At 35.7% G+C, this 27,004-nt stretch overlaps 2 protein-coding genes across 12 annotated transcripts in view; both read left to right on the forward strand.

The window, feature by feature from the left end:
- The window catches only part of LOC142349443 (ras-specific guanine nucleotide-releasing factor 2-like), a 233,011-nt gene extending 208,829 nt beyond the window's left edge, over nucleotides 1-24,182 (forward strand). For 9 of the 10 annotated variants that reach the window (XM_075400998.1, XM_075400995.1, XM_075401003.1 and 6 more), the window contains 8 exons: nucleotides 499-525; nucleotides 6,371-6,595; nucleotides 6,984-7,068; nucleotides 7,562-7,759; nucleotides 12,587-12,666; nucleotides 13,020-13,137; nucleotides 22,233-22,360; nucleotides 22,828-24,182. In XM_075400998.1, the coding sequence (XP_075257113.1) occupies nucleotides 499-525; nucleotides 6,371-6,595; nucleotides 6,984-7,068; nucleotides 7,562-7,759; nucleotides 12,587-12,666; nucleotides 13,020-13,137; nucleotides 22,233-22,360; nucleotides 22,828-22,927 (961 nt within the window). In that variant the 3' untranslated portion in view covers nucleotides 22,928-24,182. The remainder of the gene's footprint in view (nucleotides 1-498; nucleotides 526-6,370; nucleotides 6,596-6,983; nucleotides 7,069-7,561; nucleotides 7,760-12,586; nucleotides 12,667-13,019; nucleotides 13,138-22,232; nucleotides 22,361-22,827) is intronic. The other variant, XM_075401002.1, reaches the window with a different exon arrangement.
- Nucleotides 24,183-25,152: 970 nt separating this feature from the next.
- Nucleotides 25,153-27,004, forward strand: part of LOC142350054 (universal stress protein Sll1388-like) — a 31,596-nt gene continuing 29,744 nt past the window's right edge. The window contains exon 1 of one of the 2 annotated variants that reach the window (XM_075401970.1): nucleotides 25,153-25,310. The gene's annotated coding sequence lies outside the window, so the exon portion shown is untranslated. The remainder of the gene's footprint in view (nucleotides 25,311-27,004) is intronic. The other variant, XM_075401971.1, reaches the window with a different exon arrangement.

The following is a 27,004-nucleotide window of genomic DNA, read 5'->3' on the forward strand; positions in this document are numbered from 1 at the left end:
ATAGAATACCATATCCATAGTAAATACGTACTTTACTAGACCCGTCCTTGCCGCTTAACCATAGTACCATAGAAACTCGACGCACCAGTCATTTTGAGAGCAATTCCTCTGACATTAGCTTACGTTGTCCGAACTTTTCGACATTGCCTCCTTGTCTGTCCGTCTAAATTAGTTAACTAGAGTTAATACCTTAGTGTTTAAGGGGAAACAGTTGGATGGTGTTGGTGATTTTTATTGCTAGTAGACTGATCTATTCTGCTTCAGTACACCTGTTGCGTTCATGACCCCACTTGAAATGATATATGGCCTCATAGCACATCACTGTGGGCTAAATTAGCACGTGTTCATTAGAGGGTAATGGGTAAAAAACTATCCCCTCTAAGAGGGGAAAGAAACAGAATATATCCGAATGATCAATCATTTATCATATGTGGTGATTAGTGTGTTTGTCGGTGGTGGTTACTAATTTCTTTGCACTGCTCTCGTCATCCGCTGCAGAACTCTCTGTAAACTCAACCACGAAAGGTGAGGATGCTTCTCTTCTCTCAATCTATCTCTCGACTATCTCTCAGCTCTTCTCTTCTCATGTTGTTAAGTATTATTACACTACCGCCCGTTTATCTATGATCTGATCTTCTGCTTAAGTCTTTTGTTTCGATCTTGTGATGCCAAATTATGTTGTACTCTTGCTATGCTAACTGCTTTTTCAGTTTATTATTTTTGCTGCCTTCTCTTACCTTTTTACACAATCAAGGCTGCTGCATCGTAAAATTGCTGCTTCGGAGAAAAATTGCTTGAAAAACTTCCAGAAGGAACACGAAGTGACATGTTCGAAAGAGCAAAAAAAAAAGGAAATTTTTTCAAATTATATCAGGTCATAATTTAAAAAAACTCAAGTAAGCAACTCCAAACTGTCGGAGTTGAATATTCCTCAGCTGCAGTTGAATATCCCTTGTTTTCATATGAAATTCATTTATGATATCGTGCAAATCAAAATCCAAAAACCCTTAACGTAAATAAAATCTGATTATTTGCTCTCAAACGAAGTTTATAGCATTTATATTAGTTCAGTGGCCTTTTTATACGACTTTTTGTCTGACGTTTTTAGCTTTTCGTCTTCAAAAACGGGATAAATTATATCAAATTTGTGCAAAAAATTAGGACGAGTTTGCTTCCAATATTTTTCCTGAAAAACTATTGATCTTGATTTTTGAATTGAATTGAATTTAAGTTTTAGAATTTTTAAGCTTGATCGCGGAAACCACCAACAATATCAATCAACTGCTGAATTTACCTCAAGTTCGTTTTTGGAGCACATTTCGAAACTTTTGTCGAATTCGCGTACAATTTGTTTCAACCATATTTATTTAGATAATTGTTCAGACCCTCTTGAGGGGGGAGGAACTATATACTCAACTGGGTTTTTTTTGTTCCGTGAATTTTCGCCGCTCGATATATTCATCGTAGAGAGTTGAGACTGGTATCATTAGAAAGCTCGTCCAGCGTAGAATATGGAACTAAAAAGATTTTTTTAATTTTCGTTTTCTACAGGGAGTTATCGAGGCTTAAACTTCTGAGAAAAGAAGAGTGAATTCACGTTGTTTTTATTCACATTTTCCGGAATTTTTGCCTAAATTTTCGTCAATTTTGCTAAAATTTGTTATAATTTTGATTTTATTTTTGTGTCGTTGATTTTATTTTTGAAGACGAACAAGCATTTTTGATTGTTTTGATTTAATTTTTTGGTCAAAAAATCTGGATAAACATTTCAAAATTTAGCCTTTTTCATCAACAACAGCACGAAATAAGCTACTTTAGTCCACTTTGATTAAATTTGCCTACAGTACACCCCCAAACAACACTCATACAATCTTTGTAGACTCAGAGGGGGGCTATTTCTACTTCAGAGTCCGCAGAGAGTGCCTTTTAGTTAAAACTTTGCCGTTTTTTGCTAACTTTACTCGTTGATTATCAAAAATGCAAAATTTATTTTGAGTTTCAACTCAGAAATTATCTATATCTAGAACATTCGAAAAATCAATTGTTCCTAACGGACAATAAGCATTAGCAGGGATAGTTTTGGGCCATTCTTGGACTGTTACAATCCAAAAAAAATCGGGTTGTAATCAGTCGGTCTTTTTTTTTAAAGAAAGACTTTTTTTTAATAATAAAGAACAGAACATATCAAATCAAAGCTCAGGAGTGATAGGTCCAACCAATTCGCTTGCTAAACAGCTCCAGGCTAATGCATTTAGTTTTTTAATTGAAAGTGTATGGTCGTTTCTTTTTTAAAAATAATTGACTTTTCAATAAATAATGGCTTAATTAACTTTTCCTCTATTTTTTTCTTAATTTGTTCAACTTCCAGCTTAGTGTCAGCAAAAAAAGACTGCTTCTTCTTTCTACTGAGTTAACATTTATTCTCGGTTGCAGTTTTAAGCCTGAAATTATTGTTTTCTGGCTTTGATACTACAAGATTTTAGATTTTTGTTTGTTTTGATATTTGCCAGTTTTTCACGTTTTCTAATTTTGTAACATTATCACATTATTGACAGTTCTCATGTCACCTTATTAGCGTTCAAATTAAAGCACAATTGAACATATTAAAATCCTGAAAGATATAAATCATCGTTTTTAATTTTGTCTTAACTGTCATTTATACTTTGTCGTTTCGGTCGTATGAAATTTCCTGTATAGTGATAGCTTTCATTGGCTTTTCATGGAAGAATAGAAAAACCGATATTCTGATATTAGCAGATAGCTGATGGCTTTTATGACTTTCAAACCCATCGTTTTCCAAAATTAAAAAAAAACTTTTTTATCTTCGCAATTTTGTTCTTTTTATGTTTCTTTTTGTTACCTAATCTCGTTAGTTGATTACAGGTCAAATATGACATTATGGGTGTCAAGGGAATAAAAGGGATTGGTGTCCCAAAATCTTTTTTTAAAGATTTTGTTATGACCTTACTGGCTTCGACACCGCTTTTTCACAAAAAAAAATTAAATTAATTTGATTTTTGTCATATTTGACGTTCTTTTTGTAGATGCAAGAAATATTCTGGATAATTACAGGTCTCGAGGGTTTCCTCTTCATGAAAAAACGACGATATTTAAATAGCTCTTTTTGTAATTAATGCCTTTCATGACATTGAATGTAATTTTGTTTCGAAAAAAAAATTAAAAGTATTACATACTTTAGCACTTCGCTTTTTTGTCTACTTGTTACCTAGTCTTACTAATGAATGGCCACGTACTACATTATAGTTGTTTGAAGAAGGCGCAATCAAATATATTTTGAGTGCCAAAATTTGGCTTGCCGGTTTTGACAGCGTTTTCTGGCAAGTTTCAATTGAAATTTTGTTTGTTCTTTGTTGTTCTTTTTAGCCGCTCTAAAAAATGACTAAGGTCAGGTCCTAATGCCCTTCTATAGAAGCAGTGGTAATCGCAAATTTGTGGTAATATTAATTTATTCCTAATGGTATTTATTACTTTGAAGTTAATTGTTTCAAAAAAATAAGTTAATTTTTTTTTACTTTTCTGTTTTTCTTCTTTTTTGTATAATTGTTACCAAACTTTTTTATGGACTGGTCGCATATGTTTTCTGGTGATTTATAAGTTATTTTTGTTTAGTGTCAGGTTTATCTGGCGGTATGTTGACTTTGTTATTAAATTTAGTTTTTAAGAGGGACATAAATTTTTTGATGTAATTAATGTTTGTTGTTGTTGTTGTTTGATTTTGCTGTTCGTTTTGACTCGCTTTCTTAATATTTCTTAATTTTTTGAAAAAGACTTGGGCTTTTTTGGGATTCGCAAAAAATAATTTTTGGGTTTTTCTATCTGTTCCTCATTTGGTGGACAATTATGCCAAAATTGTGGATGGGCGGGGTCGGAACCTTATGTGCCATTGCACATTACCGAGCCGCCTTGTTCATATTTTATCCTTGAAGTATCCTTATAGTCCTTTCTTTTTTACCACTACCTTTCGTCGTTTTATTAAAGTTTTATCAATTCCCAACTTTTAAATTAGAAATATTTTGTAAGATGCTCAAAAAGGTGTCTTTGTGCGAATTTTACATTTTGAGATAACACAAAATTGTATCTGACGTTTTTTTAAATTTCATCCGGTTTGATGGACTCTTTGAGATATTCTTTGATAATTCTTTGAGATATAAATAAAGACTATTGATCTACTTCCACTATGCTTCTACATTCAAATATACGACTTCCTAATACTATTAGTTTAACAGAATACATCTGAAGTAGATCTAATTTCAAAATAAAAAGACAATCTAATAGAGGAAAATTTTATCTTTCAAAAGCTAGGCTACAGAGAACAGAAAACTTTTTCAGACGTACAAAACAACTTTACAGTATCTTTAAACGTCCTGTTCAGACTTCAAAATCTCTACCAAACAAAGCAACTTTCTCAGCGCTCTAAAAAAATTTAAAGTCATTTTTTTTAAACCAACAAGTGCACAATATTTTTTTAGTAAACTCACAAACTCATAATTTGGACCATCAAGAGGATTAACATCCGTGATCAAACAAGCTCAAACCCTAAGCTACTACTACTACTACTACGTAAGATAAAAAAAATGAATAAAATAAGTAAAAAAATGATATCGAAGATGAAATAGAAGAAAGAGAAGTGTTAGTTTCAGAAATAAAATATCCTCAAAATAAATTGAAACAAACTTAAATAAGCTAAATCCGCTTTAAAACGCTTTCTCCTTTGTATAAAGATTGTTCAATAGATCTCGCTTACTAATCCTAGTAGATTGATTCGCCTCTTAGAATTGTCATTTAAGACCTATATGTGGACTGTAGTGAAACAGAGAATGCTGCATTTAGCAAGTTAAAACTCAGTTTTGTGTTCACATAAAGTTTTTTTATTTGAATCAAACTCAGTGTAATCCAAAAAAAATTACAGATCGCTCTAATCTAAGAGTTGAAGTGAGTTCACTTTGACAAATAGTTATTGAAAAATTCAAAATTAGAAAAAACTTGCTATGGCCCTAAACTTCAGAACCTTATTGTTTTTTTTTTTTACTATATAGTGATGGAAAAATCTGACTGAATGCAAGATGCAGCAGCCTTATCGAGAGATTTTGATAATTATCCATTGGTTTGATGGCTGAATTAATTAATCAGCGGCTTAGTTTGTTAACCAAATTTAAGCTCAGCTTTGTGCTTCAGTGCGTGCAAAAGTGTTCTAAAACTGCAAATTTTGCAGCAAAAAACATAGAACTCAAAAGCCCCGTTTATTGTTATTGACTGATAATTTTTGATTTTACACTGCACATTTTGAGTTTGACCTGACTTTGCATTGGTTTTGATCACTTCATGAATGACACTGTTGTGATTTATGTGTTGTATTGTTGAAGAGTTATGAAAAGTCAATGGAGTTCAAATTACGACAAAGGGTAAGATTATTGTCGGAAGCGGAACAATTTACGTTTTAACTTCTTTTAGTTTTAATTTATGGTTGAGATGTCAGTTGGTGACAGATTAACTTTATCATTTTTGTTCTCCAGTTAATTTTCAGACACAAAAGAGTTATGCTCTATATAAACTATTGTCTGCTCTATCAGTCAAACTGCAAACAAACTGAAAGAAGTTTTCCGTCCTGTATGACTCTAAAGTGTTGCTTTTTAGTTAAAGAAAGTTGAAAGAACGTTGAAAATTTTTGCATAGAAACGGTGTTTTTTTGTAGGATGAACCACTTCAAAGAGTCCATCTTATATCAGAACAACTGATCGAAGTCAATTTAATACCGAAGCGTTTTAATCAGCAGCTGATAGGTTCGAAACAAAATTGCATGAAGCAGTGGTAATTTTAGAAAACATTAATTATAATGTACGTTACCAGAACTTCAATGCGTGATTAAAGCAACCCTATTAAAAAGTTCTGAATCTTAATTCTACATTTTAAACTCCACTATTGAAGTTCTTCTCATAAAATAGAGTTCAATTCGCTAGTGCTTTCAAAAAGAGCTCAATCAAATTCACATGAAGTATACATGCACGTTTAAAGTAGGAAGCAATCCTGTTTTTTTTTAGTGTAAGATCTATTTCTCGGCAAAAATTGTTTAAGGACGGTATTTGAATGGGTTCAATTGAATCAAATCAAAAATGGTCAGTATATCTTTCAATATAGCCAAATACCTACGTCTAATTGCGACAACATTTACTCCGCGTCAGTCAAAAGCAAAATTTCTAAGCGAAATTGCTGTGGATAATCAATGTTGTGGCCTTTTGTTCAGTGATGACAATAAATCAACTGGCTTCACTTAGTTCGCGCGCAAGTCACATCAACCAATTGCTAGTTTGTTGTTCAAAAGGACCATTGACGTTGATAGCGATTGATTTAGAGCCCTGACCAACTTCGAAGAGAGCAAAGACGACTTTGTGGCCCTGTTGGCCGACTTGAAGCACGAGACGAACCCAACTGGCGACTTCAGCTACCCTCAAGTGCCACCTGTGACGTCATCGATAGTGGCCAATGGGCTGGTATCTCTGGAAGGGATGTCGGCATTGGAGCTGGCAGAGAATCTGACATTCATTGAACACAAAGTGTTCTCAGCCATACCTTTCTGGTTAGACCCATGCAATAAGAATATGCATAGTATTTTTAGTGGCTTACTTTTTTTTCTTCGGGGGGGGGGGGGGTATATGGGTTTAGTTTGCATTTTTGCTACAATTTACATGAACATACGTAATGTCCAGAGCTGACTAGGAGCTGAATAGCATTTCAAAAAAGCTCGAATGACAACAAAAGAACGTTAACCGAGTACGTATATACACGAAAGTGATTGATAATGTGACTAAAGAATTATCGGATATGCCTGTTGAAGAGCAGCTTAGTTACGAAGTAAATTGACATGTAAGTGAGATCAGTTCGCCGAGATGAGTTCATATTGATGCCGTCTAATTCTGTGTAAGTGCTTCTCTCATTTCTACTATATTCCCTACTCGTCGTTTTAGGGAGTTCTTCAATCAAGCATGGGTCAAGGAAGACAAGCAGGAGAAGGCTCCCAAAATTCTACTTACCACCAAACGCTTCAACGATGTAAGTGAAGCAGTGCCTAATCAACATTATATTGATATTTCCTAAAATTGCAATATTTAATTCAATAAATTAAAAACTTTTTTCATTTTTTTCTCAATTTTACATTCTTTTCGTTTTGGTACCTTGGCTATGAAAAACTGTGACTTGGCTTGGTGTTCGTACAGCTACTTTATATTATTCGTTATATATCCGTCAGATATCAAGTAGATATTGTGCATGCGTCAGGTATCTAAGCGGATTTGAAGCGTGAAAAGAACAGTCAAATGAAAATGAGTGTAACTTTTAGCCTTAATTAATGCTCTTCAATATTCCTTTTCGAGTTATGCCTCTTCAGCATTCGATTCAAGTTCCAGCAACTTAGCAGGGATACCCCTTTTGTCACTCCGTAAATGCAATTGGTCAGCCAAAATTGACTTATCGAAAAGGCCAGAGCTCATAAAGTTCTTAACCCCTATTTCGTGGAGGTTTAGAACAAGAAGTAAAATGGTTTCAGGTATCGACACTGGTCGCCACCACAATTCTGCGTGAGTCTACTGAGAAGGGCAGGGCTGCTGTGATCGAGAAGTGGGCTGGGGTGGCGGATGTGTGCAAAGGACTGAAGAACTTCAATTCTGTCCTCGAAATCATATCTGCATTTGGACGTACTCCTGTCTACAGACTGAGGAAAACATGGGAACGCATCTCAAAACAGGTGAGGCATCTCAACACTTGAACTGTTTAATTGATTGCAACCAAATTTGAAACCATTATTACTGTCGTATCTGCCTTTTAATTTGTGCAAAATTCTTGGGATCTGTTGTCTCCACATAGCTTAGTGGGCGTATAACTATTACACCCCCTGTCGCACGTGCAACCTTTTTACATAGTAACATGCTATGTAATAGCAAATTATTTGAAAGTAAGTGGTCGTAAAAACCCGAGGGCAGAGGAGATCCAATTTTTGATTAACCGGTTTAACTTTTTAATAGCCGCCGCCAGCCTCTCTTAAGTTATTATTTAGGCGCTCTGCTTTTTTACAATTCAAAGAATCTGAATTTCATTGGGGCGCTTTTTTAAAAGATCTGTAGACAAATTTTTATGATTTTTGAAGTCAAATTGGAGTAGTGATTTTGGTCACGCCGAAACAGGAAGTGGAGCGAACAAGCGAGCAGTTTTGCGGCGTGACTTTTTTCACTCTAATTTTAAAGTTCAATCCATTCATAGTTCATTGTGGGCCTAATTAATAGCCGCCCTCATCTTCTCAGCCGGCTATTATAGCGCTCCTAATTTTTTTTACTTCGTCGAACTTTTTTTCGCTTTACCATTTTGCCGCTTTTTCAGCATTTTGCGTGAAATCTTTTTGACTTCTCTAGGCTAGTTTCTCTCTTCTCTCATTCTGCTAAAAGTGAATTTGAACATCTGTTGCTCAGCAAAGCAATTCAAAATGAACAGAGTCAGAATAAAAAAGTCAGAAATAGAAACGGGATAAACCCATAAAGCCCAATTTTAGATGCCCGCTATTTGAACGTCGTTCCTATAAGTCTTAGTTACCATATTTTATGCTTATTGGTATTGTTAGTAGCCCCTGTAGCCTCTCTCTAAGAAACAGAAGTATGTTCAACTACGAAATGCCATCAAAATAAATTGGACTTAAAAAATGTTTTTGTACAAAAATCTTTTTTTCGATATCTTCTATTCTTTCAATCCCAATCATGCTTATTGGAATCAACGGCGGCTATTTTTCGGCAATCTGCCGGGTATGTTTTTTTTGTTTAAACCAAGTTTCCATTTCTCACCAGTGGTTTTTTTTCACGTGCGGTATTTGACATTGATTATTTGCTCTCAAACGAAGTTTGTAGCAATTACATTAGCAACCCATTAGTCCTCAATTTCATCACTCTGAGAGACTTTGGTTAGTTTGCTGATTATTCGGGAGATTTTAAGTGTTTGCATTGACTATGTAATTATTTGATCTCAAACGAAGTTTGTAGCAATTTTATTAGTCCAGTTGGTCTTTTTTCATGCGATTTTTCGCTGGACCAATTTTTCGTCTGAAGCATTTGACTTTTCGTCCTCAAAAATGGGATAAACAGTTAGCACCCAGCGGGCATAAAGTGCTCTTAGAGCCGTTCAGCTCACTAGTCTTCAAATATGCGATTCACAGAATCTGTTATGGAGGTTTATACTTATAGTGTGAAGGGGGTTCTTAGAGATTGATCCACCCCCCCCCCCCACTGTTGCCATCCCATCAGCCCCCTGGTGCACTCCCCCCGCAGTGCTCACTTACGCCCCTTCAATTAAACTAAAGCTAGCCTCACTAAACGTTGCCTAGCTGCTGACGAAGCCAGCCGCTCGCCGGTCGTTTGAGAGCAATCTACCCGACGTTATTCGGTTTTTTTTCTGTTTTTTGAAATATTTTTTTGATCTGATGTTTGTTTAGAAATGGTTTCTTCCAATTCACTCATAGATCGTTCTAGGTCTTGTTTAGTCAATGAAAATTCTTTGAATTGTACGCCAGGACCTATCCTGCTATGTCTTTTTTAATTCGCTTTACCTTTTGATCACGTTTTTCGTTATACCTAAGTCACGATTTTCACGCTTGACTTTTGATATTTCACTGAATGGTTTTTAAATTGTTCCACGTAGTGAGTTACGTAATGTAAAGGATACGATCAAAGAGCAGAATCCAAAGAAACGGTCATTAAGTCATAGTGCATTAGGTTATCAAAGATCATTAAAGCGATTGCTAACTGGCATTAGTATTATGCTTAATAGCGTTAATTTAAGAGACTGAATTACGTGTAACTTTAGAATCTAACTGAATATGCAGACTTTACTCGCCGATAAGAATACTTTCGTACTTAGAAATGTTCTGTCAGATTCTATTTTTTTTCTGTTTCAATCCCAATGTGCGTCAAGCGGGTCAACGGCGGCTATTTTCCGGCAATTTGCGGGCTATTTTTGTAAATAGCCGCCGTCAGCCTCAACGGCTAATATTTAGGCGCTATCCTTTTTTGACAATCCAGTGTATTTGGATTGTATTCGTGAGCTGTCTTTGTACGACGCGAAGAGGAGCTGGTAGAGCTTTTTGTGATCGATAATTTTTTAGTGTATTTAAAACAGGAGGTAAAAGTCAATGCCGAGCGTAAAAACTATATGTTCAAGTCAAATTGTTGAAGAAATTCAAGAGCAGAGAGAAGAGGAAGCATTTTCTGATCATAACTGCGTATTTGAGAGAGAGAGAGAGCGAGAAAATTCGCTAAGCGAGCGAAATTGTTGATCACGTGCGGTTTTTTCAAAGCAGTTTTGTCCATTTTTTCAAGTTAATTTTTTTCCCGTAAAATTGTTTTTAAAACCATATTTTAAGTATTTGTACTGTTTGAGGGCAGCTGTGGCCATCTGAATCATATAATAGACTTTTAGATGCAATCTTGAGCTATTTTGTGACTTCTCCGTTATACATTTTTTGGCTTTTGCGTTTTTTCAAATTTATATGGGTTGCAATTATTTTTCTGGTTGTTGATTAGAGCGATATCAGTTTAAGTTTGTTTAATAGCGGCAGCCTCTGAACGGCTATTATTTGAGCGCCCTCTTTTTTTAAGATTCGCTTTACCTTGTGATCAGGTTTTTCGTTTTACATAAGTCGCTATTTTCACGTTTGACTTCTGACTTTCTGTACTCACTGTTTTAACTGAATTGATTTTAAATTTATCAAGCATTGAACTTCGCATTTGGGTTAATACTGTCAAAAGAGACGGGATAAACCGATAAAGCCCGGTTATTAAGTCATTGAGAATTAGTTTATCAAAGTTCATTAGTGTTTGCTAGCTGACAGTGGTATTAAGTTTATTAGCTTTCAGTTTAGAAGCTGAATTAACTATAGTTTTAGAATCTAACTGTAACTGCATGCAAAATTAGAACACTTTTTGACACTGAAAATTCAGTCAATTTAGCTCTTCTTTTTTTCTTTTTCTGTTTGAATCCCGATATGCATCAAGTGCGTCAACACGGCTATTTTCCGTCAATCTGCCAGCTATGTTTTACATAATGAAAATCGGGTAATCAAGTTTTGTGCTTTTTCTCCTAATTCTTCTGAATTTCTGGCTTTCAGAATAATTTTTCGTTCAATCAATTATTTAGCGTATAGCTAAAAGTGTTTACTCAGAGTGAAAAATTTTGAAGGTTTTGTAGGCCAGATTTTTATTTGAAAATTGAATCAATTCTGTTTCTTTTAATGTAGTTTAAATATTTTTCATATGTTTACCAGTGTGTTTGGGCGTAGTGTTGATGCTCAAGGAATAAACGGAAGTTTTTTCGTAAGTTGTGTTGAGGGTAATTAATGAGACTGTTAAGTCGTTCTTAGAATTGGTTTATTCTTTCGTTTTGATCTGGTTTTCTCCTTTTCCAATATGTTTAGTTGAATGTCTTTTTTCTACCGTTTGATACGCATTTAATGAACATAAGCCAATTAATTCCGACAATGTGCTAAGAAAAACAGTTACGGAGAAGCAGTTTGTCAAAAGTTTCTGAAAAAATTCACGTTCACTTAGTGGTTATGATTTACAATTTTCTTACTGCTTATAGTAGTATATAAGAATCTCTTATCACTCATGAAGCCACCTTGAATTTTTGAATCCTCCCGTCTTAAGCAGACTGAAGTAGATGCAAGCTCCCACTAGTCTTTAGAGAGCAATTCTTCCGACGTTCCACGGTTTTGTTTATTTTGTTTCTCCAGAACAGAATTTTTAAAGAATTTTCTTGCCGCTCGTTTTTAATTGGTCCGTAGAAAGGCTTCATAAAATACCCTCTAGAGTTCCGTTTTTCAATTTGAATAACTTGTTTGTCTTTGTTCAACTTCTGATCCCTCCATTTTGTGTTTTTTTGTATCATTTATTGGTATAAATGTGCTGCACTGTGTGAGTAGTTTAAATGTTCGTTGAAAACATCAAAAAAAATCGGAAAAGGCAAGTTTCTGAGAGCGTATTTCATTCTCGTGTTATTGGATGAAGCAAATGTGATATCTCTCTGGCCTGATGTCATCCCTCTGAGAGACTTAGGTTAGTTTGCTGATTATTCGGGAGATTTTAAGTGTTTTCATTGACTATGCAATTAATTGCTCTCAAACAAAGTTTGTAGCAATTATATTAGTCCAGTTAGTCTTTTTATGCGATTTTTCGTTTGACCGATTTTTCGTCTGACGCATTTGACTTCTCGTCCTCCAAAACGGGATAAACAGGTAGCGCCCAGCGGGCATTAATTTCTCTTATAGCCTTTCAGCTCACTAGTCTCCAAGTATGCGAGCGATTCACAAACTGTTTTGGAGACTTGTACTTATTGTGTAAAGGGCGGTTCTTAGAAGCTCACCTCACGCCCCTTCAATTAAGCTAAAGCTAGCCTCACTAAACCGTGGCTAGCTACTGACGAAGCTAACCGGTCGTTTGAGAGCAACTCGCTCGATTATTCGATTATATTAAATCAGTTGTGGTTAGTATGTGAAATTGGTTTTTTAGTGGTAAGTGGTTTGTGTTGTTTTGTTTAGACTAGAAGCACGATAGACAAGCTACAGATCCTGGTATCAACGGACGGACACTTCAAAAACCTCAGAGACGCACTACACAAGTCAGTATCACTAAACAACACCGTTCTCAAATCAAATCGAAACCAGTTGTGAACGAAAGAACTTTATATTTCTTATACCCACCCATCCCAACAAGTTTTGTCTTTCATTTATTTGGGCAAACTATGATTATTCCTAAAATGGACAGCTGAATATTTGCTCACCGGTTTTTGTAAAACTTGTTCGGATGAAACAAGGGAAGAGATACTTAAAGTGTGCTGAAAGTCTAATTGTACTTAAACTGCTGTTTCCTGAAAAATCATTGGAGTTGTGTGCAAAATAGTATGAGTGATAATATGTTACTCTTTCGTGTTGCGTGAATGGTACCATGATACTTACTTGTTTTTCTGAACAGGTGTGACCCTCCCGCCCTGCCCTACCTTGGCATGTACCTGACTGACCTGACCTTCATTGAGGACGGCACTCCTATGGTGACCTCAGACGCACTCATCAACTTCTCCAGAATGCGAATGGTAACCATATTATATCTACTCTATTCGCCTTCTGTTCATGATATCTACTGATATTATATCTACTTATGTTCATGATCAATAATGCAACTTGAGAGCACTGTGCAAAGAAACTACTATTGGGAAACGTATAACATGGAACACATAGCGCTTGCTACATTCTTCATTCCTAAATATTTATTTTAAAGACAAGTTCTTTGGCTCTATAATTGGCTGCAAGTTTGGCATAATTGGCTTCAATTGGCATCATTGGTTGTTATGGCTTCAAGTATATAGTCGAATAAGTTGAACTGCAATCACTGATCACATCTCATCTGATGAACTTCTAGGAGTTGTAAAACTTTCGTGCATTTTTTAATGAGCATGGTGTACTGATTAACAAAACAATACAAAATTAGTTATTATTCGAGTAAAATTTGGTTATCCAAAGCATGTCAAATGTGTAATTGTAATGTTTTTTTTTCTAATTAATAGCCGCCCTCATCTTCTCAGCCGGCTATTATAGCGCTCCTATTTTTTTTTACAATCCAAGAATTGGATTGTATTGGTGCTCTGTCTTTTTTTTATTTTTGTAAGATCTTTTCACACCTGTTTTCATGACTTTGAGCTTTCAAAACGGGATAAACAGGTAAAGCTCTGCGGGCATCAAGTTTCATTAGAGGCCCGCGTTTGGTAGTCCCTCAAGTACTCAGAGTGGTGAAGCTACTGGGAAGGCCGTAATTCAAGGTTAACAGGTCATTTTTGGGTGTTTTTGAGCCTAAAATAATGAAATTTTCAGCACTTTTTCAACATTTTTTGGATTTTTTGTTAGACCAGTCTAAAATTGAGGTTTATTAAAGTTGATAAAGGTCCTTTGCTTGGACCCTGTAATTGCTTTTTATGGCTACTTTAAGCGCTATATCTATTGCTACTCCAAACATAAACACACTAATTTATACTATTTTTTTAAAATGTTTGGAAATTTTTGTCATTTTTTGAGTTGTTTCAGACTTTGATGTCAAACAAGCTCCTCTGGGGTTTATTAATAGGTTATTGCATAGTTGTCATATGCTTACTCATATTATTATATATTATCCACAATAAAGAAGTAAAAGCAGACAAAAATAGAACAACGCAATAATGACGAAAACAATTTCTATTGGCCGAGAAAGAAACTGGGAACTGATTAACTTTTCTACTTTAGTTGGATATAGATATACTACTACAGAAGACAGGCACGCTTAGAGAATTAGAGAAGGACACTACTCGATATTGCCTTCAACTTAATTCCACATAGTTTTTATGATTAACACGGACAAATTTATTTGATTACTTAGTCTCTCTTTGTAAACGATAAATACTGTAAAGGGAATCATCCCTTATAATCTTTTGAATGAATTGTATTGTCCCATCTTAACATCTCTTTAATTATAGTCTGAAGAAATAAAAGAAGCACGATCGCCGGCCCATGCATCCAATTCCACGTCATACTTATTCTTTTATTAACACAACGCTAACAACAATAACTTGCTTCTTTACGACTTCAAATTGATAGCCTATACATATAATGCCCATACGGAATATGCCTAATAATAGCAACGGTAATTAACACAATAAGTAATTACCAAAAGTAGAGAGAATAGGCGCACTACAGGAAAGGTTATCACATGGTGACAGTCGTTGAAGTCATCAGACAATTGAAGAGACTGAGCATTAAGAGCAGAATTCAACGAAGACGGGTCTCTCCATACCAACAACTCACCTTCTTCAAACCTGCAGACAAGCAGTTCCCGATAGTGATTGGCAAGACACAGTCAGAGGTGGAGACACATTCAGACTCAAACAACTAGACACAGGCAAGTTTTTATGACATTTTATCTATAAGAGCTAAGTAAACAGTAATAAAAACATGGCAGGTGCTAATCAGGCAGTCCCTCCAGTTATTGTTCAAAATAATTCCCTTAGAATACCAACTAACATAACACTGCCCAAGTTTTCTGGAGCCCCCAATGAGGATATTGTTAAATTTTCAAGACAATTAGCTTCATCTCTAGAAATAGGTAACATCCCTGCAGAAATGCAGCATCACTACCTGCATTTGAACTTATCGGGAGGAGCATTAGCTTTTTATCAACAGCTGCCGGAAGAGATACAAGAAAACTTTGAAAGGGCACTTGAAAGGCTCTACCAGAGATATAACCCGGCAAATCATACTCAATTGTACAAGATTCAATTCCATGCCCGTAAATTTCAGCAGGGAACTGAACAACCAGCCGATTTTTTAACTGAATTACAACGCTTAGCTCTATATGCTTTCCCTGACATCGAAGCTAACCCCGAACAACATGTACAGCAAGAAAATCGAAATGTCGAACGAACAAGACGAGTACGAGATGCCTTCATAAAAGGCCTACCGCAGAAACACCAACGTAAATTACTTCAAGAACCAGAGACAACAACAGTTCAAGATCTCTGTGAAAAGTATACACAACGACTGATGCTCGAAAATCTCCTTCCAGAAAATGATGTTGTCACAGCGTTCAACCAAGTTGCGCCGCCAGCACTAAGCGAATCAGAGAGAGATACATCAGAAATTCTTCAGAAATTGGAAGAAATGAAAAAACAAATAGACGAAATGGACAAAGCAACAAAAAGCAGTACATCTGATCAGCAAGGACGCAGCAATAACCATAATTTTCAGAAACAAAACTTTCCCAATAAATGGAATCAACAAAATCTCAACCAAAACTTTGTAAATCGCAATCAGAATCGCGCACCTGCACCAGCACTATTCTGTCAACCCCGTTTTGCAAATCAAGGACAGTTTTACCGCAATAGACCAGTATGCAAGGGTTGCAACAAGACTGGACACTCGATCTCCAAATGTTGGCATATAAACCCTCACCTCAGACCACAGTTCCTCCCATACAATACCATTAATAACCAAAACCAACAGAATAAACAAGCCAGTTTCAACACGGTCGAGTATATTCCAAACAATGTGGAAAATTTTAGTGAATATTTTGTCCCGCCCGGGTGCAATCAGCAGCCTCAAATGATGAGTAGTCATGGAGCCTTGAGCAACCAGACGTACCAAAAAAACTACTAAAGCCACGTCATTTAGTTCCTAATAACCAACAAAATACTAATAAAAATGAAACTCTTTTTCTACATAACGTCTGTGAAGACAGAAAAAACAAAGTGATTGCCGTCTCGACAAAAAAACCACTTCTTTTCTATGTCCCGTTTATAACACAAAATTACACGCATGATGCCTGTCTCGATACAGAAGCTTTCCATAGCGCAATGAGTTTCAAAACATTACAAAAAATAAAACAACTAAGCCCTGATAACATCGTATCGATCAAACAGGAACAACAGAAGTTTGTCTCAGTGGCAAATAAATCGCCCGTGAAAATATTGAGCACAGCGGTCATAAAATTTACCCTATCAAATATTGAATACATCGAACCGTTTCTCATAGCCCCTAACCTGACAAACACATTAATAGGACTACCATTTTTTGAGAAAAATAACATTCTCATCGATGCGAAACACAGAATTCTGATAACGCAAGACCTAAGTCTACACTTAAAAATGTACCTTACACTTAAAAATGTACCTGACATGACAAAGCAGGCGGGAAAGTTATCCCGGAACAAAAAAAGAATTTAATTGACCACCAGGTTGGATGAGATTATATTACAACTCCGACCTGAATATCGTCAGAGCTAAAGTTAACAGAACTCAATTACTCCTCTCAATCCTATTGGCCGCTCAGTCAAATACTCTTTCAATAGGCCAAAATTTATTCCCAACAATTTAATTGCCAAAATTTAAACAAACAAATCAGTTATCGGAAATATCTTTTAAAAACTAAATGCCCGTTAGAAATTATTGTTATTTTTGCGCAGCGCACAGTAACCTTATACCCGATCTCTTCCTACGTAAACTTCAATCAATTCCTTCCTTCCTTCAATCAACTTATCAATATTTTGAAAATATACACTACGCTCGCCATCTAACATATACTCAAACTTGGTCTTATCTTGCCTACAATCCACAAGCAACAACAGACGAGGCTGAATACTACACTTATTTGGGAGACGAGTTTTTCTTCCGTATCTATTCAAGTGGCTTTGCTCTAGCGAAAAGCTTGCCAGTAGCCCTAGACGACGATGAAGACGACGAGTTGGAAATAACAAACAACATACTACAGCCAATTGTCGACCCCAGATTTTTTGCGCCGGACCCTACACCAATCCAGCTGCCTCCCGGAGTCTTAAGTCCCGAGTCAACATCAGCCGATTCAGCCTTCTCAGAAGAAGAAGAACATATGTCAGAGTAAACAAACAGGTAAAAAGAGTATTTTTTTGCTTAAATTCTCAGTGAATTGACTCCTAGGCTCCCAGTTCATCAGAGAAAACACAAAGAGCAACAAAAAATGACTTTAAAAATAGAAAAAGTCCAAATATTGACAATATTTTTCCTCCTTATGGGAGAACTTCGTCCAACCTCTACTGAGTTTGAAGAAACTAGACCTGTTTGGCCAGAACACGAAATAGATAATTCCGGAATTTATTTTACCCCAATCAAACAAGTATTAATGGCCGATAAATATATTAACGTTGATTTCGGAGTTCCATTCCCCAGTTACAACACTACATTAAATGGGAAAAATATAACAGAACAAATAGAACAAATTTCAACTATGCTATATCACCTTTGGACAAGAACAGGTTATAATTGTTTTCTACATTCTGCTTTGAATGACACAGATCATTTCAAATACGATACATTGCTAGATTTGGTCAGAGCAGAACATCGAAAAGCCATGGATGATGTCACTAACATACGCGACGAAATCCACGAGGTTCTCTCATCGAGAGTGAACCCTATAGATACATATAGAGCAACGTCAGGCCGAAGCAGGAGAGCAATTGGTCTCGGAGCAATTGCTGCGCTCACTGTTGGCTCTTTAGCAGCAGGCCTAGGAACAGGTTCCGCACTCGGATGTGCCTTTAAGTCTTTTCTTGGTGGTTGTGGAAAACAAGCAAAAGAAAACAAAGAAAATCTTAAAATACTTGCCCAGAACTTCGAATCATTGAAGGACGCTTGGGCCAAAACAACTTTGCAAAATCAACAAAAATTCTATTTAGTTGGATCTGAACTTCGTGACCTTAAAAAGACGCAACAAGAAATGTCAAATACAGTCAACTTGAACTTCGAAATTATCGACACTAAATTTGAAGCACTTATAAACAGAACAAGATTGGTGGAAGAATGTGAAAAATTTCTATATGTTCGTGACCAACGTCTTCACATTGAAACAAACTTGGTCTCAATGCTATTAACCCTTTACAACAACATCAAAGCTTATAGATCGGCAGCATATGCGTATCACATTACAATCCTTAACAGCATAACAACAATGACAAATAAAAGAATCCCTATGGCGCTATTACCAAAAGAAGACTTTGAGAGTATCTTGCTAGATATATCTGATGAACTCGTGAACAACGGACAGAAGCTAACTTTAGCGATTCCACCGAAGCAAATACTCACTTACTACGAAACCCAACTACTCCAAAGGGTCGAAACAACCGACATTGGCCTAGTTTTCCAAGTTTCAATACCACTCGCCTCAGTCGAAACAGAAATGACAGTTTTTAAGGCTACACCAATTCCAATGCCGGATGAAAACAACCCAGGTATGGCAACTATCTGGGATATTGAAACAGAATATTTAGCTCAACAAGGCGACAACCAAGTTCTCTTGACGAAAGAGCAACTTGATACTTGTGTTGGATCACCGGCCATAGGTATCTGTACGAATGGTTTCCCCATAGAGAAAAACCACAAATCATGTCTCAGCTCACTTATATACCGCGACACCCATGCAGTTGTGAAAAACTGCAATATTAAATCACTTCAACTACCAATGTACGAAAAGGCAGAAAACTTAGGACATGGCGTATGGCTAATAACGTCCTTTACGTCTAATTACCAACTAACGGAATCAATTCCGTCTGAATATCCAGGTCAAGTTGCTCGAACGAAAAATCACAAAGGATGTCTATCATGCATTTTCATCTTAGAATGCGGACATACCCTATCTGGGCCTAACATAAAAATAACATCAGATTTATCTGCCTGCAAACGAATACCCCCAATACGGATAGATTTAAAACTGTCCGATCCACTGAAACGCATTTTTACTGAAATACCTGAGCTGAAAGAGTTACCCCATATGCCCACAATAAATGCAGCAAAAGAAGAAATGATGAAGGACATAAGGAAAAAACTATCAAAATTACCAACGCCGTCATTCAACGAAGCGCAACTGTCAGCCATAGCAATGGAGACCGCATATACACTTCAAACAATCAGACCCCAATTTTCGGATAATTTTACATCATCTGATTCGACCTTTAGACAAATTGTTTTATGGATTTTCTCAGCAATTTTTGCATTTATACTTCATACTCTGATAACTTATGCATACCATAAATATTTACAAGTTCACACTAAATTTCCTTTTAGGTCACAATTCAGAGGGAGGACAATGTTCTCCAAACCCATGACGGTGGTCGACCAAGACGACTACAATTATTTGAAGAAGCACCCAGACTGCCCCTTGTGGAAGGAAACGTTTGTACTCCCCATTTCTAGAGCAACCGCTTTGAAAGACGACATGGCCAGTATTCACGCCCCGGTTAACCCTATTTCTTCCTTTGTCTACCCACAATTGGCTACATTAAGGAACCAACAAGTGCAACTACAGACTCTGCCAACAGACAAAGGCTCGAAGTTCACAGATTTTGATCAGGAGACCAGTGCCCCCGAGTACAGTGTCATCTAGGAAAAACGAAAAAAAACCCAAAACCCAAAAGTTTTCCAGAAAAAGGACGGCAATCCAAAAAAAATAAACAAATGACGATGAGTGGCTTAAACTAACGAAACTATATTTTGTATACAAAATTTTCCTAAGTCCGGTAGTGTCATATGCTTACTCATATTATTATATATTATCCACAATAAAGAAGTAAAAGCAGACAAAAATAGAACAACGCAATAATGACGAAAACAATTTCTATTGGCCGAGAAAGAAACTGGGAACTGATTAACTTTTCTACTTTAGTTGGATATAGATATACTACTACAGAAGAAGACAGGCACGCTTAGAGAATTAGAGAAGGACACTACTCGATATTGCCTTCAACTTAATTCCACATAGTTTTTATGATTAACACGGACAAATTTATTTGATTACTTAGTCTCTCTTTGTAACCGATAAATACTGTAAAGGGAATCATCCCTTATAATCTTTTGAATGAATTGTTTTGTCCCATCTTAACATCTCTTTAATTATAGTCTGAAGAAATAAAAGAAGCAAGATCGCCGGCCCATGCATCCAATTCCACGTCATACTTATTCTTTTATTAACACAACGCTCGGAACAATAACTTGCTTCTTTACGACTTCAAATTGATAGCCTATACATATAATGCCCATACGGAATATGCCTAATAATAGCAACGGTAATTAACACAATAAGTAATTACCAAAAGTAGAGAGAATAGGCGCACTACAGGAAAGGTTATCACAATAGTTTCTAGTGGTAATGAAGTGGTTTTAAAGATTTTAACTTTATGAATTTTACCAATTTTTTTAAATCGAACTTAGTTTTTTTTTCAAATTTTCTAACATTTATTGTCGTTATTCAAGTTTTCCAGCCCCAGGGAGCAAGAAGCCTCATCTAGGGTTTGCTAACAGTTTACTGAAAATATTTTGCGGCCATGGAATGGTATTCAACATTTTAATATCTTTTACCAATTTTTTGATAAAGTTGCAATTTTTTTCTTTAAATTTCTGAAGTTTTTATTCAGTGGCCAGGGAACCTCCTATAGGGTTTGCCAGTATGTTACTACATAGTTTCTAGGGGCAATAAAATAGTTTCCAATTTTTTAGTTTTGCAATTGTAGGGATTTTTTTAAAATAAAGCTTGCAATTTAAAATTTTCGATTGTTTTGATTTTTCGATTTTTTGATTTTTTTGATTAAAAAAATTTTTCAAAAAAATTTTGATTAAAATTTTTTTCATTAAAATTTTTTGATTTTTTGTCATTCTCTGGGTTTGACTATCTTTACTGGCCAACGAAACTTTTTAAATCTTGTAGACGATTTACAAAATAGAACTCCAGAGTAAAAAAAATGTTTCGACCTTTTTTATAGGCTTTTTTTAGGAAATTTTCTTTAAATTTTTGATTCTCTGTTTCTTGATGCTTTTGTCATATTTGTCCAGTTTATCTACTTTTAGTGGCAGATTCATCTCTTTCAAGGTTTTTACGTGAGCTAATGAGTATTTTGAAATGAGTCATATATTAAAATGAGTTAAAAGCTTCAAGGGTTTTAGCAATGATCTTTTTTTGGTTAGTTTGTTTGATTCTTTTAGTTTCTCAACTTTTGAGATTTTGTCTTGTTGGCTGGGATTGTTCAATTGATCTGCTGGTCAGGTTCATTAGGTCAGCCTTTCATTCAATTACTTGGATTGTATTTCAGGACTTGTCCTGCTATGTTTTTTTACTTCGTCGAATAAAAAAATGTTTCGCTTTACCTCATTTTGCCGCCTTTTCAACATTTTGCGTGAAATCTTTTTGACTTCTCTAGGCTAGTTTCTCTCTTCTCTCATTCTGCTAAAAGTGATTTTGAACATCAGTTGCTCAGCAAAGCAATTCAAAATGAACAGAGTCAGTGTAAAAAATTGAAGTCAGAAATAGAAACGGGATAAACCCATAAAGCCCAATTTTAGATGCCCGCTATTTGAACGTCGTTCCTATAAGTCTTAGTTACCTCTCTCTAATGCTTATTGTTATTGATAGTAGCCCCTGTAGCCTCTCTCTAAGAAACAGAAGTATGTTCAACTACGAAATGCCATCAAAATAAATTGGACTTAAAAAAAATTTTTGTGCAAAAATCTTTTTTTTCAATGTCTTCTGTTATTTCAATCCCAATCATGCTTATTGGAATCAACGGCGGCTATTTTCCGGCAATCTGCCGGGTATGTTTGATGAATGAATTGATTTGTTGTTTTGTCATTGGTGTTTGTTTGTGTTGAAGGTGAGCAATGTGGTGCAGGAGATCAGGCTGTACCAGCAGACTCCCTACCAGACAGAGATCAAGGCAGACACTCTCAAGTGGCTGCTACAGTCTGGACATGTCTGGACTGAGGAGCAAATGTACAACAGGTCAGTATACCATTATTTCTGCTACTCCATCTGCTAAAAACAACTAAAGTAATCCACCTCGTCGCACATTTAGTTTACGGGTTGTGACAAGACTGTCCGGAAGTTTGGGCACGTTTCTAAAATTAGAGTCCATTCGTGTAATTAAACCTAAGTTTCGGCTGTCTATCGTTATTTTGTAATTTGAGGCAAGTTGTCATTTTCAAGCGAGCGTTTTTTTGAACGAGGAGGGTTTTTAAAATCTTGCTGAGGAAACAAACTATTGAAACTGAAGATAAGTTCCTTAAATAAAATAAATTGAGTATGAGAAGACTGTTTCAAATTTTGACAGAATTTTCTTCACACGCGTTTGACAATCATGTGAAACTAGAAATTCCTAAATACCCTCAAAAAATGCTCTGATAAAGCATGCAAAAAATGCTACTTAAATTGAAGATTCAGTGGGCTCTATCTATTTCTTTTTATTGCAGGTCGCTTCAATTGGAACCCAGACCAAGTTCGGGCAACTCTCAGAATCAACAAACACAACAACAACAAACTCACCATGGCAGCAGATCTCACCAGTTGTAACACCGAAAAGATTCAAATGTCTCACAGCAAAGGAGAGGTTGTTCATTGAATATTGTTTGGAACAAAGTATGCTTTCTGTGTTTACCCTCAACTCATTCTATCAAAAGTTGAGCACGGTTTCCAAACCAAAAACGAAAGTAATAAACCGTAATTACATTTGTAGAAGACTCGGTTGCGTACGCTTTTAATTGATTGATATTTGTCGAATGGGGAACAAGGTCTGTCGAATCACATGTAGACAATTTCAAGATACGTCTTTGCAATGCTTGCTGAACAACCAAAATACATGAGAGACGATATTGATGATTCCAGTCTGTTAGCATTATTGCCCCTGCTTGGTTCCATCGTAATCGACCGGAACCGAAGCGTGTCAAGATATCCTGCTATTACCTCAATTGTCTCTACAAAACCGCGATTAAATATTGCGCCGATCAAATAAACAAAATATTGTTGAGGTGGAGAACTGTGTTTCTGAGCATGTGCTATGGTTACTGGAACTCATGAAAATCCGGACATTTTGACCGCAGAGAATGATTGATGGATGAATTGTTTAAGAACTCGCAAAGCCGTGCTAAGATTTCATACATGTTAACAGGTTATGTATACTGCAACGTTATGTTACGAACTGATTTGTGTTTCGACTGTTGTGACTCATTGAAGTACGAAATTGTAATGAACTTGAAGTAACGTGTTCAAAGCGGGGGATTCAGAAAACAATTTGCTGCGGACTCCGATAGCTTTCAAAATACCGGCATCTTACGATATCCGAAAACGTCAATTCTCACGTCATATCTATCCGATAATTCCAATACGTTGATTTATTTTGTGTTTTAACCAATTTGCAATTCATTCCAATAGAAGCATTTAATACTGTATCAATTTTGATTAAAACTGTGAATTACTAATGTCAAACTAAATAACTTACTAATGTCTGATGACCTCATAAAGCTTTCAGAAATTATTATTGTGAACTTTTTGAACTCGCTTTCAGATGTTCTGAGAAATTGATCTATTAGTTATTGCTGTAATGTAGATTACATGAAGTTAATATAAACTTTTATGATTTTAAGTTGACGTGGCTAATTCTTGTCAACATTGGTTTCATGGTTCATATTTATATTGCTATAGATTATAACGGGCTTTATGTATAAAATGCGAGTAATTTAAGGAAAATTTGAATAGAAATTTTTATTTTTGCATTTATTTAATAGTATGTAAATAAAGGTAGAATATATTTAATATATTTGCAAACCTTTTCCTCAAAGTTTCACGAGAACAATTGTTCTTCAGAATGCCATTTCTCCACAAGTCGCTAATGTTTGTTCGGCTGTCGGCTATTTTGTATGTGGATTTCAACAACAAAAATGTGGACTTCACTTGCAAAATTTACCAAGTTGAGTCCACATTAGACAAAAGTGGACTTAACTTCTCTCGGTGGATTTTACATGCAAAATTCTGTACGTTTTTTGTGGGTTGGAAAATTCGTCAAAGTCCGTAGTTTATTGAAGTCCAGACGTTCACAAAATCGAAAACAATTATAGCATAATGTTTACCTAAGACCACCCCCCCCCCCCCACTCCCCCACTCGTGTGAGAAGTAGCGCATGCGCCACAATCTACATCTAGTTCACTATCAATATACAAAAATTTATATCTGTTCAAAAATGATTCCTGGAACTATTTAATTATGTATGTATCTATCTCGACATCAGTTAAGAAAATGCGAGTGGCAACATTCTCTTGTATATCTTATCTATGCACTTTTCGACTTTTGCTTCCGCCTATTTTAAGTGGACTGTAGATAAGTATGCGTAGTGATCACGGCACTTTTTCATTTTAATGAAGTTCTCTTTGTTATCTTGTTAAAATCTGGCGAAGTCGCACAGAAAAATCGCTACGTTGTAGGAACATATCGGAGATTTGTCCTAGAAATTACATCTCCTTGTTTGTTACAAAATTACTATCTTACATCCTGTTGTAAGAATCTGTCAGATTTCAACCACTTGGTCCTTACTAGGGTTTGTTACTTCAATAACTATCGCCATACTACACTAAACCGTACTTGGGTGTAACTTGTCTTGACATGCTTTTCGTTCATCGTGAGTACGAGTGTTCTACGTCTGTACACGCACTGAGAAGATGTGACAAATTAGCATATTGAAGCAGACATTTGCACTTTTTCGGCTGATTTTATCACTAAGTCCAAATAAAGTGACGTAGCTTTGGTCAATAGTATCTATCTGTTCAAATGTTATTGAACCTATGTGAACTGAATTAGTTTGTACAGTGAATGCTATTAGAAGAGCTAACTTATTAGAATATACTCTCGCTAAATTGAATTTAATTCGCTCGCTAAATTTAGGATTTTTTCTGCAGTTCAGTTGGTAAGTCCAGTTTTAATAACTTATTGAGCAGTTAGTGAACAAACTGTCTGCTATGTTTCCTCATAAATAAATAGACAGTCGTATTCATATTAGGTATCATTTGATTTAGATTAAAATGCTCTCTTGTCATTTCTTAAAGTTTTTTATACAATCATTTATTTTCTTATAAAGCACAATAAGGTTTCAATATACATTCAGCACAGTAAAACTCCAAGTTTGAATCTTTTGAATTTAAGCTTTGAGAGTGCTAAAGATGGAAAATAAAATTGTTTGATGCAACCAAAATAACGGAAAGTGAGTATACTCGCATCTAACTAATTTTTTTCGGCCTAAAAGGATAATTTGCTAGTTGTTCTTTGTCTCATTATTAATTTTAGCATGCTAGCAAGGAACCATTTTTAAAAACTGAATATTGAACAGCAAGTATTGGTTTTGGACTTTGAACAAAGAAACTTAAGAAAACTGGATATTTCTATCACACTGTTTTCTTTGTTGGCGAATTCTGCCCATTTGCAAGTTTTGAAAGACCTTAAGAGCTCAACAAAAGATTGATGTTAGGGATAGGACTAATAATGGTTTCGTGGCAATCAAAAATAAGGTTATGATTTTATTGAACGACTGGCAAAAGCGAAAAAAATTTATCAATTAAGCGACCTATTTAAAAATTTTAACGTTTTTGAAGGTTTGCAAAATTATAGATTGTAGTGATGCCCGCTGCTGAGAAAACAAATAAATTATACTCTGGTATGACTCTGGAATAGTATTTTTTGAGTGTTTCATAAACAAACCACATCACAATTCCGTAAGTTTAGCCTCTCAGTTTATATTTTGCAGGCCTTGGTACCATTACCAAGCCACATTTACTTCTAACAACCTCGAAAAGTACGATGGTACCAAAAAACTTGTTTCTGAAAAACGTTAAAAATAACAAAGCAATTAATATTTTGAACGCAAATCAAGCGTCCTTGCGTCTCTAAAGTTCGTAATTTGTAGAGGCCTCAGTGAATGTATTTCACCGAAGTTTCTCCGGAAAAATTTCTGCCCGTTGTTTTCCAAGTTTCACCGATTTTCATTTTGTTTTCGGTGCTCTCGAATAGACCATTAATTTTCAGTTTGAATCGGCTCTCAACTCCTTGCTGACGAATCTAATGCCTACCACACTTTTCTAAAAAGATGTTGCCGAATTCTCTGATAAACGCGCATTAGCCTTATCTTGTTGAGAAGTAAAATTTCGAAAGTGTTTTTTTGGCCTCACGATATTTCCAAACATCCTAATGGTTTTAGCATGTCTGAAAACCTAAAATTTGATTGTACTGCACTCCACTGCGTTTATTGTCGCTTGTTCGATTTCAAATATTTTGAAAGTTCTTTTTCCACAAAATATCGCTCGATTTGATCAAAAACATCGAAAATGCTCATCTTTGTAGTTGCATATTCTAGTCTCATTTAGTAACATCAACATTGTACTAAAGGTATAGAAAAATCATTTTTTTGGGGAATTGGTATAACTGTAGCTCTCGAAATTGTGTGGTAGCAGCAGCCAGGTTTTTGAGCCGTTCAAATTGGTTCCAGTGGGCCTTTCACAGCCTTTAGAACATCATTTTACAACTTTTCTATCGGATTTTTCTGACAACTATTATCTTATTTGTGTCTTCCGTTCAAACTATTGGCTTCAAAAATCTTATGGCTCAGCC

The sequence above is a fragment of the Convolutriloba macropyga genome, chromosome 11, assembly GCF_964194025.1.
Source record: "Convolutriloba macropyga chromosome 11, txConMacr16.3, whole genome shotgun sequence".
Lineage (NCBI taxonomy): Eukaryota > Metazoa > Xenacoelomorpha > Acoela > Convolutidae > Convolutriloba > Convolutriloba macropyga.